The sequence below is a fragment of the Procambarus clarkii genome, chromosome 35, assembly GCF_040958095.1.
Source record: "Procambarus clarkii isolate CNS0578487 chromosome 35, FALCON_Pclarkii_2.0, whole genome shotgun sequence".
In the NCBI taxonomy this organism is placed as follows: Eukaryota; Metazoa; Arthropoda; class Malacostraca; order Decapoda; family Cambaridae; genus Procambarus; species Procambarus clarkii.
In genome coordinates, this window is record NC_091184.1 from 30,677,717 (window position 1) to 30,694,346 (window position 16,630).

Below are 16,630 nucleotides of genomic sequence, written 5' to 3' on the forward strand. Positions count from 1 at the left end.
ATGTTTAGAATGCTACATCAGGGAACCAAAAATTTTATAGAAAATAAACTGACAATACTGTATGATCAATACAAGTAGTACAGTGAAGTACAAGTAGTACAAGGGAAGACCTTGCATTAAGAGTATTTAATAGTTTAATACAACCATTTTGCACTCAAACTTTTCTGCCTCCAGTGGCATAAGGTTACCATGAGAGTTCCTCTGGATGAGAGTCAAACACCTCATCTACATCTACTTCAGCCTAATAGATTAAATTTTTTGCCAGTTGCATAATGCTTTTGGTCACCATCTGACACCCCTTAAAATTAGAATTAAATGAGAAAATTTTATCCACACATCATTCATGTTTGTAAATTTTTATCTCATTACTTTACATTCTTGACAGACAAGTGTACTGTAGTGTACTTACCCTGTCAAAGGATGCAAGCTCTCTTCAGTCTGACATTCAGCATCACAAAACCCTTCATGCTGTTGAGGGCTTATTTCAAACTGCACCCTCCTACGACGTTTGACAACCATAGAACAAGGTGGGCTGAAGCTATTGTCCAATACCCCTAACTTCGACTGCTCAGCCAACTCCATATTGATAGTGGTTTCACCTTTGCCAAATCCTATTAAAAAGATGGATTACTGTATATAAAACTGCTCATTAAATGATCAACTACATGCCAGAAAATTACATTAACTCCAATTTTTGAATTGGTAGTTGCCATTCAATGTGACAAGTTAAAGTAGCAAACAATTAAAGAATAAGATTTTAATACAAATTTTAAAGTTCGGCACCTGAAGGTTGGCAGTTCTAATGTGTTGTGTTTATTTACATTCAACAAAAAACATAGAAACAGTCTAAATCAATAGGAGCTTTACTATACAGTGAAACCTCGATTCAATGAATTTCTGGTTGCAACTCACATTTTATACTCCTGATTCGTCGAATAAGAGTTTGGTGGAGTGGGAGATGTGTGGATTTGCTTAGTATTGGGCGAGAGCTCACAGACTGGTAAAAGTTGCCCATAAGAAAGTTAGAAATTAAAATTTCGCTCTGAAAAATGGGCTACAGCGCCTGGGAAATATTAGGACAAATTGTAACTTTCTTAATATTGCTCCAATTATGTTTTTAATGCTACTCAGATTGACACAACATTAAAGGAAACTGGGTTTCTTGGAGTCAGTGAGCATATTTAAAACTAAATTCTATAGTTTGTTTCTATGTCCAGGTACCCTGGTTTTCATTAAAGTATGGGCCCTTCCTTTGAAAATGAGGTTTCAAAACTGTGGCATGGGAAATATGCTAGATCTGGTGAAATCTCTCTATAGACAGATTCTCTTAGCAGTGGTCCTTCATATGACAGGGTGAAATTAAAATGTGAATTTAGCCATAGAGCATGAGAAATATTAGGGTATGAATGGTAAGTTTTAATATTTAATATGGCTCCAATCATGTTTTAATGATTTTATAGAGTGAAGCAACATTAGAAGAAAAACAGCATAGCAGCAATGCCTTTAGAAGTCCTTCCCCCAGTTGCACCAAATCTCTTCCTCCAACAAATCAGGGGTGGACACAAAATTTGCCAAATCGAGGTTATATTGAACTGTATACAAGTACTGTAGTACATATAACAATAATTACCATCTGACACAACAGAGCACTCCATCATCGACAGTGAAGACTCTGAGCAAGGGCTATCTGAAAGTTTGCTCTGCTCTACCCATGGCGGGATCACGGGAGCCAAGAACTTGTAGTCCACATTGATGGGTTCCTCGTGAACGATACCCATACTTGCTCTCATAGCTCGGAACATTGCTGGTGCTGCCCAGGTCTCACGTCTTGACTTCTTTTTAGCCTGAAAGTTTATAATAAAATATTTATTTAGGGGGACAACAGAAGACAATATTTAAAAAATTTATATCAAACAAAATAAAAGACCTACAGCAACATACAAGTGTTATGTGGTAGAGTCATTGAAAAACTATATTTTTAAAACATTCATGCACACTAATTTGTTTCAATAGAGCACAAGATCCTGCTCTAGAGGACTGCCTCTTAACTATTTGTATCTGGCATGCACAAACTACTGCCTGTTCCATTTGTTTGTATCATTTACTCTTAACACTTTCGCGCTCCGTGGAAACTCGCGGTTGACAGGGGGTAGGTGGCCCCTCCATGCGGGTAAGCGCGCGGTGACACCCAAATGTGTATATTCGTTCCAGCTTTATCACCTTAATTCTCGTGCTACGTCGCTCGTTTTGGTATCATTGTGTTCGCAATTAAATTCTCTACAGGTGTGTATAAATATGATGTCCAAAAGCCTAGCGTGACTCCCAACAGCAAAGCGTAAAGTCGGCAAAAACGCACAAAATCAGTAACATGTGCATTCTCGTTCCATTTTTTTACCTTAATTCTCGTGCTACGTCGCTCGTTTTGGTATCATTGTGTTCGCAATTAAATTCCCTACAGATGTGTATGAATAAAATGTACAAAAGGCTGGAGTGCCTCCCCGCAGAAAAGCCTAAAGTTACCCGTGAACGAGCACCATTTTGTACATTGCAACCTAATGTTCAACTCGTTCAATTTGATAACATCAAATTTCGTGCTACGTCGCTCATTTTGGTATCAAATTGTTCGCAATAAAAAGGCGATTATTTTAAAACTAGTCCCAGAATAATAGAGCAATAACTGGATTTTTAACAAATATTTTAATTCTGGACGCTCATCATCACAAATTTATTTATATCTTTCCAGTGTTCTGACATAAATATTTGCGTTACATCTTTCATTTTGGTATCAAATTGTTCGCAATAAAAAGGCGCACATTTTAAAACAAGTCCCAAGATAATAGGACAATAAATAGAATTTTAACAAATATTTTAATATTCAGACCATAGACCTATTTATAATATTTCAAGTGTTTGGACATCAAGTTTCATGTTATATCTTTGATTTTGGTATCAAATTGTGTGCAATCTAAAGGCGCTTATTTTAAAACCACTACCAGATTGATCTGATAAAATTTAAATTTTTAAAAAATATTGTAATGAGTGACTCAGTATTGCGTCGTTGGAACACATTCAGTAGAAAAGTGAGTGACGAATTATTAAGTCTGTGGAACGCGAAAGTGTTAAAAGCTTTGGAAGGTGGGGATCTCTGTTGCTACAACTTCTTTCCATGTGTCAACCACCCTCAATGCACAATTTTATTTTTTAAACTTTACTTTTGCCAATCTGTTTCCTCAACTGGAAAAGGCTGTCTATCTCAACCTAGTCTCTTACCTTTAATATTATAGTGTATGTAGTGGTCATATCATTTATCAACTTGGAGAGTTGTTACCAACATAATAACTCTCCAGGAGTTGTTACACTGGATTCCCTCAACATGTTCTTGTAACTTACAGAATATTCAACCACTTGCCTAATTGCAAACCTATCAACTTTTAAATTCGTTTACTTGTTCTGTTTATTGGCTTGAAGTAGGCTGTGTAAAGTGTCTTCTTGAGTCTTAAGAGTCCCCTTTCCTTGGGTTGATCAAGGACTATTGCACAGTCAAATGGTAATAGGAGATTATTACAATCAAGATCAGGCTCAAGTCAAAGCAGGGTATGGAAAATAGAGGGATATAAGTGATATAGTAAAATCTTATTGATATAACATGCTATTGTTATGTCTTCAAATTAAAGTACGTTTATTGAGACAATAAAATGCATATCAAAGGGATAGAGTAGCTTAGGCTATTTCTACCCTCCTACTGTGATTTAAACTGTAGCTAAACTGTGTACATAAACTGAACATATCCATAAACTCACATTGCTAGATTTAGAACTCTCACGTGGATGGCTTGACACCACCAACTTTGTTTTCAATTCGTTAACTTTTGCCAAGAGTTCTTGATTCTTGCGTTCTTGTTCGTCAAGCTTTTCTCGAACCTGAAATAAAAATTTCAGCACATAATTGACAAATGGAATTTTATGTAAAACTTTCAATAGATACAAGCACTAATAATAATAATATAAATTTCCAGTGGAAACCAATTCTGGGAATTGTTATACATTTTCCCACGTGGTGGGCAGCTTACAGCAATCGTCATGACTAACTTTTAAAACTTATGATAAAGTTGCCAATACTGTATTGAAATTTGTAACATTTTGTAATCAATAAAATAATTTCTAATATTAAGAGAATCATTTGATTTACAATAATTCCTATTATAACGAGTAAATATATACATATACCAACATATACACTCCACAAAGTTGTACTGCACTCAGCCCACTCATTTCATTCCCTCACCCCCTTCTTCAAACCAGATCTAATTTCTTACATATGCCAGCTACTTTTCCCAAACTTCTCTCCCCTGCTTTATCTCTTGAACACACAAGTTTCATTTCTGCATGTCAGAGATTGCAGTAGTAGTAAACAAACTCAGTACAGTACTTTCATAAAAATTAAGAATTTTCTTTTTATTTAACAATTCACCTCCCATAAAAAAAAAATTAGATCAGTAACTCCAGTTAATTAAACTCAATCATTTGCTTTTAAATCTAATATTCAGTGATTATATAATCTATTTCACTGAATCTAATATTCAGTGAAATATGTTGAGTCCACTCATTGGAATTTTAGGTTTCACCTCATATGATGGATATCTACCAAGAGAACTTTACTGTAATAATACCACCTGACTTTCATACTAGAATAAATTGGAGTTTGTAATGAAATAAATCTTCCAACTGTTGTACACAGAAAATATTATATTCATTGTATTCAACTGTACTTAATATTATTGAATTACAGTAATAGGTTAAAAAATCACCATTAATTTCTTCGTCTAATACACAAATCCAGAAAATAAGCTTGTAATTACTTTAAATAATGGTTCGTAAATTCAAATTGCAGTTAAAATAGTCACCTGCAAAAAACAAACTAGCCATTCCACATGAGGAAAATACTCACTTGCTCAACCTCTTGAGCCTTGTCAGTTTGCCGTTCTCTTTCAAGAGAATATTTCAGATTTTTTATCTCCGTTGCATATCGCTTCAGTAATGCTGCATCTGACAAGACTTCATTTACTATGGGTTGGTTCTTTATTGACTTGGCTCTTGAAGCAAATCTGAAAAAGTATTTAAATGTATTAAACCTTAATAAATTACCAATAGTGACAAAAAAATTGTTTAAGCTTTAAAAAGCTAATAAAACTTTCACTTCCTGGCCACAATATCATCAAAGTCCTCTACCAATCAAGTAAAGGCAACAGCCACACCTCAGCTGATTTATGTTTACAAAACCAAGACATAAAAGTGCCAACAGACACTAACCACAGCAAAATACTTCTAAATTTGTCACACTCAAAGGCGAGTCACAGTGCAAGGGATTACATACTTCCCTAAACGTAGTTAATAAAATTTGCATTATAGATTTTCATCATTAACTCTTCCAAATTTATTTGTGTGTATCCATAAATGTAAAAATCTTTAAATACACAGTTGCTCGTTTACTCTTGGGAGACATAATAGGTGGAAACTGTCACTACTAAAGTTTATCCTGCTTTACCATTCAGATCATCCATCCCCTAAAAAAATCATCACACTGCACTTCCAATAGCAGAAACCATTTTTACTCCTTCAAAACTTAGTTTCATACACAAGCCCCTCTAAGTTACAATAATTTTTTCACTACCTCGTATTGCTTTCTTTATTAAGAGGAATCTTCCTTTCTTTCTCCTAACCCACAATGAAATGGCCTAAATTTAATTGGTTACTAGATGATACCTATTATTTGATAGAATAACTCCTTTAATTAATGGGACTCCTTTGGGGTTTACTATTTGACCGAGATTTAATAGCATAGCATACAACTTTTCAATCTCTGAAATCTCTTCATTAACTAGCCAATAAAAAATAAATTTTTCATTTTTTTTACTTATCTAGCAGAGACTTAGCATATCATTCCCTTTTCCTTCAAATTTCCACTACCTCCAGTACTTCTGTTAATTCTAAATTCCATATAGCCATATGAAACCTGCCTAAGCATTCTGGGCCTGGGCAAAAAAACAGCCCAAATATACAAAAATATTCAAGGAATTTGGAAAACCACCTTCAGATTTAGTTACTCTTGTGCATTATATACAAATAACCAGTGATTACACTTTCAAACACACTTTTTAGGATATAGTATAAAGATAAGGAATAAGGATAATGCCACAATGAAAGACGGTACTCTACCTTAACGTGGAGTGCGTCTGCTCAACAGCTGCCGGAGTGATTGTACAGAATATGGCTGTTTTGGAATTCCCACCAAGAGACAGTTGTAAAATTCTTGTCAATTTGGAATCCCGAAAATTAACAAATTGTCTGAAAATATTAAGTGTTTTAATACATATATTTACAGTCTTCTATTAAAAAGGGCTTGCTTCAAGTTGCAAGTAAATTGTACCAAACTTTGAGAAAACCTTTTGCACAGTATAGCAGACATACTAGCATTTTAAAATATGAAGCACTGAACTTTTTAAATACTCGACATTATAGTGCCTATTTGTTTAACCATATAGCAGCAACATTTCTGTTTTGACCGTGTTCCCATCTTCTGAAAAATATGTATATAATTTGCATGCAGACGACGAGTCACAATGTGGCTGAAGATATGAAGACCAAACCCACACATCAGAAGATGGAGAAACAATGACATTTTGGTCCGTCAAATGTGACAGGTCACATATGACTTGATAATGGTCCAGGACAAACCGAAACATCGTAGTTCCTCCATACACTGATGTGCGGCTTGGTCATCAAATATAACTTGTAATTTTTGTATACATTTCCTGTAGCAAAGACCTGCTCTTTCCTACCATGCAATTAAATACATTGTCCATTTTCTAGTAAAAAATAGTCTAGTATTTTCTAGTAAAATAATATAACACAAAACCAGCAATAAGTGCACTAGACAACATATTAAGAGGGGATGCGGGAGGGGAAGTGGATCTCTTCAGTTACTTCACATCTATAATAAGAAGAATAAGTGCTATGCCCATATACACCATGAAAAAAAAATCTAACAAAATTTATTGTAGATAATTAAACAGTATTAGGTCATGCATGTTGCCAATTAAAAAAAAAAAGGCATTGAATGTAATAAGATTGCTCCATGCAAATTAGTCATCAGATACGGCAGTTCTGTTTGTCCTACATGCGCGCGCACACAGAAATATGGAGAGACAGACAGACAGATGGACAGAGACAGACAGGAGAGAGAGAGAATGAGATTATTGAATAATCAAAGAAATTTAACAGAGTACCACTAATATATAAACTTACTCTCCTTCACTCAGCTGTGAGATCACTCGACCCAGCATAAATAGAGATCTATTGATAAAGCCTCCTTCCTTTAGCCTTTCTCCGGTTGCACCAGACTGAGAGGCATTCTCGGATCCTGCGAGATCCACTAAATTAAGGTGAGAAACGGTAACAACAGTCTCACTACTGTCCCCCTCCCCTCTCTCTCGTGACTCCAGTATCTGGGAAAAGAGAGAGAATATTAAGAAAATTTGATTTAAAATCATATGACAGTTTTGGACAAGACCTGTTTAATGCTGTACTAGAAAATGTATATGCTAAAATTTAACCAGTTTATATGTTAGAATTTGTATATTTAACTCCATAAAGGGTAACAATTACATTTATATTTTTTTAATTTCACTAATCACAGAGCTCCTAAAAGTGTTTTCTGTTATAAAAATTAAACTAAGTTTTAATAGCTTATCCTTTCACTATAATGTTGCCAGATACTAAAGAACACACAACACACATTTTTACATTATATATTTTGAACAGTAAACAAAATGAAATTAAGCCCTCCTTGCCACTAATACTTTTGCCTGAATGCACTTAGCAATTAGTAAAGCAACTCGTTGTCCTACTTTGCTCGATTCCTTCTGCCCTCACTGTCACGGAATAATTAACTAATTGTGGTTTATCAAAGCTCTAGAAAACTTTTAGCAGAATGTCTGTAAATAAAATAAATCAAGGTAAATAATTGCACATAGTACAAACATAGAACAAAAACATAGCAGGGGTCTGGTAATTATTTACCATCATTCAAGGTAAATAATGTGCAAGGTTTTTTATATTACATCACAAAATTATTGGTTTGTGATGATTTTTAGGGGTCCATGAATATATTTTCCATTGATAACATTGTGCCTATGTGAAATCTCGCCTACGTTCTGAACAAATAAGTACTTTACGAGCATCTTTTTTGGAACGTAACCTGCTCCTAGTTGGAGGACTCCTGCCCAGGTAGACACTACATGTTTTCTCTTCAATTCACAGTTCCAGTTATAAAAAAAAAATTCTTGACCAGAGAAATCTGTCTCAGTTTTTATTTTTAATTTTCCAAATTATAGCCTCAAGATTCCCTAAAATGTAATAACAAATAATGGAAATGTTAATTGTTTAAAGTTCAACCACTGACAGTCAACTGCTACAACTCCAAGTTTAATGAGTTTAGACTTGTACTTTTGTAGGAACTTTTACAACTTTTTCTCCTTTCATTATTATACAAGCATACATATTGATGTATCTAGCTGAAGCTAACAGCTCAAACACTTTTTACCTTGTGTGTTTGACCTTCTTACCTTCATTTATTATTTTACATAATGTAGTACTACATATTCAAACAAATAACCATACCCAGCATGACAGCACTACACGGGTAAATACCATTTTTGACGTAGCTACTAACTAAAGATTGAAGTAACTGTACATGGCATGAAAACCTACTGTGTATACACAGTAGTTGTATAAAAAAGTATATAAAAAATTAAGTAAATTAAAAATTTACTTACCAGTCGAAAAATGGAGTGGGATCTAGAACTGCGTTCATTCATGTTTGTCATTCCTACGTGACGGTTCTTGTCTCCTTTACGCATGAGGGCCAATAACTGTCGCATGAAAAGAATTAGTTACCGAAGTGCAAAAATGACAAAGTACAAAATAAAGAAGGACGGCTCCTATATTAACAATTCTGTGATTTCTTAATCAAACAATAGACCTGTTTATTATTTTTACAAGAATTTTATCATATTGCAGCAACACATTACAAACAGACTTTAAATGAAGTCATGGTTTCATTTTTTTAACATTAATTTAAACAACTGTTCACAGTTTCTATTGCAGCAGTGAAACTATTAAAAACTACTGAAGCCTTTTTCCTAATACAATATTAAACAGTACTGTCCAGTATCGTGCAGTGTCTTTGGCTACTATGCGGCCTCTAGGGTTACGACAGTGCACCTGGAAGTTGACAACCTGTTTTCTTGAGAAGTTTTTTGCCCTTGCCATGTTTGTGGGGCACTGAGGCAGGCATCTGCATTGATGCCAGTCTTCATTTCCCAAAATTCTACCTTCAAATAGGTTTTCCATGGATATGCCATGAAAGGAATGCGTGTGTGTGAGGGGGGGAGGTGTATGTGTTTTTCAGAAAAACATATGGCAGCCTCCAAAATATCGGTTCATATCGTTTCAGATTTCCAAATACTGAGTAATTACCCTTTTTATTTGGCCATCATTAACTTTTCCGACTATCTTACAGCAAAAGCTTTAATATAAGTGCTGGCATTTTCATACAAATATAAGAAACTATTTGTGTTTGTATAAAAATTCTGCTCAAAAACATATTAAACATTAATTATTTCCACTTACCTATTTGTTGCACAGGTTGGTCTTTATTATAAAAGGCAGAAAAATAAAATGATTGTTTTACAACATGAGTTCTGTCAAACTTCTAGTCACTCTGAACTGGTCTTAAAGTTCCCAATACTTTTGGTAATTTTCTTTCAGCTACTGATTGAACGCACCACCAACAGCCAGCCCAAAACTACAATGCTGCACCGGTCATGAATAAACAGCATTATTATAATACTCATGCTTAGAATGTTTCAATGTTTTTATGCCTTCAGTTTCCACCACTGCTCTACTTTACTCACAAACTATATAATCCTTTTTTTTCTTCTTCAAACTGCACTAGCATCAAGGCTATACTCCTCTATCAGCAACCTAAGATTCTCTACCACTACCACACTAATAACTGCTATATTAACCTTGGTAAGAACAAAAAATGTGGGAAGGCTAAAGAAGGCCAACCAATGACTTAAACACCAAGAAGGGTTTGGAAGAAAATGAGCTGGCCAGAAGTGAAAGAATACAAGAGACAGCAACACACCAAAAGTCAACAGGAGAGGCTTCACCAAAATTGAACAAGATGAAGTAACTAACGGGCAATAACTGGGAATCCAAAAAGAACAGGAAAGACTTGGGATAAACATAGCAGAAATGCTCCAGAGTGAAAGAGGTGGAAAGGCCATCAAAACCTCATATTGTCACCACAAAGCTGCAAATGTGACAAGATCTGCCATCTATTCCCCCATGCAAGTTGCAGAAGACCGGGTCTAAGATATTAAACACCACGATCGATAGAAAGCCTTAAGAAACACAAGAACCTGGAACACCAGTACCACAGAACCCCAATCTCAACTAGGAGTTCGCACACACACACTGACAGTGCCACCTGCAAGCTGAGGTTAGCACCTAAAACTGCCACTGTGAAAGCATTTACCAATATTGTCAGAACAGAAACCTCATGACACTAATAGGTTTTGCATTAATTATAACAAGGTTAGTAAAGTGACAACAGTTGATCCAAGAAATCCTGGACGGCTTCAGCACTGCTAAGCATTTCTCAACACCTGATGCTAAGTCAGCATATCAGACTATGTTAGTGACGGATTGCATTCGGTTGATGACGGTTTCAAAAGTTAAAGGCTGTAACTAATCACCCTCAAGTATATCTTCCGAGTCATGACTAGAGAACCAAGGCTGCCTATACAGTATAAATTCTTGTGAGGAACAGGATAATTGCATTAGTAAATAACTTACAAGAAAACAAGTTTATTTTGACTTGCCTTTTCTTCAGAGTTAACACACTCTTCCTTCAGGTCTGCAACAAAAACAGCCCCCGACACATCTTCTCTTACAGCAAGGGACTTTAGTCTTTGATCTCTGCTTGCAAGAAGATCTGTTATATTTTCATTGTAGATTTCCATGTAGGAAACTCTGAAAAATGTTAAGTTGTTAATTGGAATGAGAATTTTATGAGATCTTTGCCAAATTATTTTAAAGACCCAAATAGAAAATTAACAGATGTAGATTTCTGAACCACTTTTAATGCAATCAGACATAATATTACTATATACACTTTATAAATAAATAAAAGATAAACATTATATCTTGAAGACACCAAAATCCTAGGTTCGTATCCTGGCCGAGGAGAATTGACTGGGTGGCAATCCTTAATTGTAGCCTCTGTTCACCCAGTAGTGAATGGGAACCTGGTTGTTAAACCATTTGGTGGGTTGTATTCCAGGGAAAATTAGGATTAAGGACGTGCCCAAAACGTTATGCATGCTAGTGGCTGTATATGAATGTAATATAAATAAAAATGAATTATAGTATTTTATATTGGCAGAGAACCCTGAGAAACAGTAACATTGAAGTAACAATTATTACCTATATTTTTTTTATTTTACCTGCCTTTTTAAGAATTAAAAACTACAGTACTGTACTGTATAGTAACCATAATGCCAATTAACAATAAACATTCACAGACGGGTACTAACCTTATTAGATATTCACGATCTGGAGTATTCTCTATGGACCTAAAGATATTTTGGATGGCCAGGGGAATTATGCCTGGAGAATCCTTGTTGCCCATCATGGTGAACGTCTTGCCTGAGTGTGGGAAATAACACTAATGAATGCTCATATTATACAGTGAGTTGATCAATAAAATCTAACAAAGCCATACCATATACATCTCTAAAATAGTAACGTACTTAGTGTAATAATGAGTACGAAGTACAATGAGCACTAGTTAGTGCAACAGGCATATGATGATGTTAGTGGAAATGGAGGAAGTAGATTTGCTTACCTGGAGAGCAAGATCCAGTTCTAGTCCCACCTACATAGCTACTACACCCAGTGGATGAGAAAGGCAAAAGTAAACTCCTGGTTTAATAGGCAGTGCAGAAAACCGAAGAAGAGTACTAAAAAAAACATTGAAAAAAGGAGCTATTGACAAGAAAACAAATGCATTTAAATGCATTTGATCACCCTGTCCCGGTGATCAAGTGGAATGAAATCAAGTGGACAACTTGTGGAAGCCACCTCCATCCACAACCTTAAGGCAGGTTCAAAGATTTTGAAGTTCAGAATAGTTAAATTACAACACAACAAGGCTATTATGTGGGGCATAAAGAGCTGGCTTGCTCACTTCCCCCATAGTCACTGATTGAAACTGAAGTTTATTGAGATATAAATACACACAAAGGGATGAGGTAGCTCAAGCTATTTTCACCCCATTTAGTCACTGATAATTATGCACAATACTGTCCAATAAAATATTTTGACTGAAGGTGACAGGAAGAGAAATTTAAGATATCAAATTCAACACTTCACTTACCAGATGAAGTTTGACCATAAGCAAATATGGTTCCATTAAATCCGGCTAAAGCGCTCTCCACGATTGGTTCTGCTACTTCAATATACACATCTTCATTATCATATTCTACTCCATACACACGATCTGTAAAGTAGAGGGCAAAACTGATCATATTGAACATATATACCTCAAAGAGCACTACTATAGGGCAAATGTTGATAATGATGCTAAAAAGCATGAACTTTCGAATGTACTGTAGTAACATTGAAGGATCACCCTGAAAGAAATGAGATATAGTACAAGTCAAAACAACTGGGGGCCTACTCCAGCCAGTCATTGAGGTATGCCAAAATTCAGACCCCCAGAAGACTATCCTGGGAGCCACATGCAGACCAAACACCAAAGCCTGAAATTAGTACAAGAAGAGCCATACTCTGAACCCCAGCCAATCCCCGAATTATGGGTGGCTGGAGACGTTTCGATAGGTATCTTGAGATCCAGAGAAATGAACCAAGAGCCACTCAAAACTGCCTGGCAAACCTGAGCTACAGCAGTCATCCAAAATGTGGGACAAGGAATGTACCTGTTTAGAACATAGACCGAGAATAAACTGAGGCTTGATAGTATCTTGCTTGGGGGATGAGAAAGAAGTTCAGTAAGGACGCGAGCACTTCCTGCTCCAAATCATAAGTGATGTTGTAGAGTAGAGGAGTAGAGAGATGAAGAGGTTCTCGAGACACCAGAGGGAAGGGGAGAAGGGAGGGGGTACAAACCCATCAGACCCCGAGATTCCACATACCTGTCCTACTAAAAAAGTTCCTCAGAATCTAACATGCAAAAAAAAAAAAAAAAAAAAAAAAAAAAAAAAAAAAAAAAAAAATGCTCAGACTTCTTCCCTTCTCTTATGTCATTGCCAGGGTGTTTGTAACATGAAAAGGCTGGGGAGACGAACCTCGCTGACTGCCAAACCAAGGCAAACGCAGAGTGCACCCTTGCATCAGAGCTGTTGAACAAGCCAAACGACGTGCACCTAAAATACAGAAATTAGAACACGGCTGCTGGACTGGCCATAAGCTACTGCTGCTAAAACCAGTGAAACCTTTGAGAAAGCAATGGGAAGCAAACAGGAGGAAGAATGACCAGTAGACTCTTAGAGATTTCAAAATGGAAAAACCAACAGGTATGGCAAGCTGTTAGACATCTGTCACAGCATCCCACAAGAGTAGAGCAAACAGTTTGAGAATGGTACCTGCAGAAGTAACAGCAGACAACTAGGCAAAGGGGAATAGGAATTTAGAGGTATGAATCCAAGATTACCTTGTAAATGCTCAAAAGATGATCTTGTGCACCAGACAAACAAAGAACTACAGCCAAGCAAATGTGAGCCTTGTAGTCCATTGCAATTTTGTTGAAAGTCTCCTGGACGACATGGAGCTAATACATCCCAACCTTGCAATAAAAAGCAGGAGCAAGCATAGCACAGCTGACAGCCTCAAGGGATCAACCCTCAAGAAAGACCTAAAAAAACAGGTGCAACCTTCCTCATACAGTCAAGATGATAAAACAGACCCGTCCTCAAAGGAGACGAGGGCCATTCAACAGCATGGTCCCAGTTCTGCTGCAAGTCTCATCGACCAAATTCTAGGAAAGACAAAATGTGGGCGAGTCCAGGACTGACTGCTTTAATTTATTTCCAACAATTGTTAAAATAAAAGTAATAAAATGTTATACACAATACAGGTACAATAAGTACTAAGTATTCTGGTACAGTACTGTACTGGTATATTTTTTTACTGGCTGATCAGACCAGGTATTGTACAGTATATTTTTATACCGTAACAGTGTACTCACCAAATTTGTAAGGAGCAGACAGGAGTTTCTTAGAAGATGGATCAATTTGGGATAGTGTGTTCTCTGGACCAATCTGCCAGTGAAGTGCAGCCGAGGCTGTTTCCTCCCGTGAGATCAATGGCCGCAACCGAACAGCCACAAGGATATTGTCAGACATGATTTCTTTACAGTGACTGCATCAATTTCTGAAATTATAATTTAAAAATTAAGAAATACAAAACACACATACATCAGATGCAAGAAAGAGAGACTAATACAAGAATAACTTGTATTAGTATAAGTAACAAGAACACACTACACACTAACGAAACAAAATAGTTCTGATATACAGTATGGCTAATCACCAATGGTAAATAAAGACCAAGTCTTCTATAAAATGCTCTATGCATTATATTTACTAATCAAGTTAGGCTAGTGTCAATTACATACAGTATCTGCTGACAATCTATGATAAGCTGCATTTCTTGTGTTGTAAACGGTTATAAATACATGTCGTGTATCCTTATGGTATTTATCTACAGTATTTTGACATTTGTTTAAATGATAAACTGCACACCAAAGCCTATCTTTGTTTTAAACCTATGTTTTAAGCCTATCATAAGCTTCCATGCATATACACAGGACTGCGTGTATCTGGACCTAGAAAAGGATTTCGACAGTGAGGTTGTGGTGGAAGCCAAAACTGTCAGTACAGTACAGTAGTTTCAATGTGTTACATAATACTGCTGGGACGACAGGACACCACGAGCATAGCTCTCATCCTGTAACTACACCCGGGTAATTACTAGCAAGGTATACTGCTTTCTTATGAAAGATCTCTCTTTGATCACCAGGCGGTGACTATCAGGTCATGGTGTGAGCAGCCACATCACTCTGGCTGATTACACAAGCAACCAGGAGGCCTGGTCAGAAACGGGGTCATAGGGACGTTGATCCTCAGCATCATCAATAGTCAACAGGTAGGTACAGTAATCACAATACAGCTTTCAATACAGAATACACAATACAGCATCACAATACAGTCCATGTTTTCATTTTACTCTTTATGCTCAATTAGTATTAAACTTTAGTCATTTAAGTTTTTCATGCCCGAAACGCTTTGCGTAATAGTGGCTTTAGGCATTGTATGTACTAGCCCTATATATAAATCCATCACTCTTTGAAAAATCTCTTGTATGTATGTACCTTACCTAAATAAACATTTGATTTGATTTGAGTATAAACTGGAGAGTCTTTCCTGCTTTATCATGCTACCCTGTATCATAGGGTAATGTATCATAATATAATGTATCATAGGGTAATGTATCATAATATAATGTATCATATAATATAATGTATCATATGTAATGTATCATAATATAATGTATCATATGTAATGTATCATATAATATAATGTAACATAGCTTGTTGTATATATAAATAATGGTTATTATACAAACTTTGTGGAAACACCGCTGTATGACCTGGTCATGTATAATTACACCCCCATACTTACACCCCATAATAGCGAGTTATAGCCCTTACACAAGAACGGCTCACTAAACTTACAAATTATAAAGTACCTTACTATCTAGTAGTATTAATAACATGTACAACTACGTAAGCTTCCCGAGACCAACTAATAAGAATAAAGGTATTTAGCCTTACTGAAGAACTGGCCACAAAGGTGATGCTCTCGAGTGTGATGTCTCCAAGTGTGGGAGTGAAGTATGCCACAGCCCTGGTGTGTGGGGCTGTATTATGGCGCGCTGCTCTCCCTCTCCCCTCACACGCCCACCACCTGCACGCCCGCCATAACCTCCAATAATACCCGCCTTCAAACACGCCCAAGCAGACTAAAACAGCCTCGCTGGCCGCCTCTCCTGGTTTAAACTCTGCCCTCACCCTCCAAAACACCGCCCTCGACCAATCAGGGCGCGGCTCCTCGGGCGGGCCGACCAATCACGGCCTCGGGAGAAGCTACCTAATGGACGTCTATCCTGCCGCGTCTGGCAACTACTAACATGAAATAGAAATAGAAATAGAAATAAGTTTATTGAGGTAAAATACACACAAAGGGATGAGGTAGCTCAAGCTATTCTCACCCCGTTAAAAACACTACTAACATGAGGATGAGCGTGCGGGACCGACGCACGCTCCAACTCCGGATCACATGGGCGTGCGAGACCAACCCAAGTGTTGCATTTCCATGCGTTTCCAAAAGGGTCGCCCATGTTAATCTTGCTACAATGTACCTCTTAATAAATGTTATGTACTCTCGCAACCCAATGTACCTTCTTGTATATAAATAAATAGA

At 36.6% G+C, this 16,630-nt stretch overlaps 1 protein-coding gene across 2 annotated transcripts in view; it reads right to left on the minus strand.

Moving 5' to 3' along the window:
- LOC123768492 (centromere-associated protein E) overlaps positions 1-16,314 on the minus strand; it is a 47,113-nt gene extending 30,799 nt beyond the window's left edge. For both annotated transcript variants that reach the window (XM_045759096.2, XM_045759095.2), the window contains exons 1-12: positions 15,982-16,314; positions 14,335-14,519; positions 12,505-12,627; positions 11,663-11,774; positions 10,949-11,099; positions 8,834-8,929; positions 7,305-7,504; positions 6,216-6,344; positions 4,948-5,104; positions 3,801-3,920; positions 1,631-1,844; positions 410-611 (exon numbers count right to left, since the gene is read on the minus strand). In XM_045759096.2, the coding sequence (XP_045615052.1) occupies positions 410-611; positions 1,631-1,844; positions 3,801-3,920; positions 4,948-5,104; positions 6,216-6,344; positions 7,305-7,504; positions 8,834-8,929; positions 10,949-11,099; positions 11,663-11,774; positions 12,505-12,627; positions 14,335-14,491 (1,661 nt within the window). In that variant the 5' untranslated portion in view covers positions 14,492-14,519; positions 15,982-16,314. The remainder of the gene's footprint in view (positions 1-409; positions 612-1,630; positions 1,845-3,800; positions 3,921-4,947; positions 5,105-6,215; positions 6,345-7,304; positions 7,505-8,833; positions 8,930-10,948; positions 11,100-11,662; positions 11,775-12,504; positions 12,628-14,334; positions 14,520-15,981) is intronic.
- Positions 16,315-16,630: the final 316 nt, after the last annotated feature.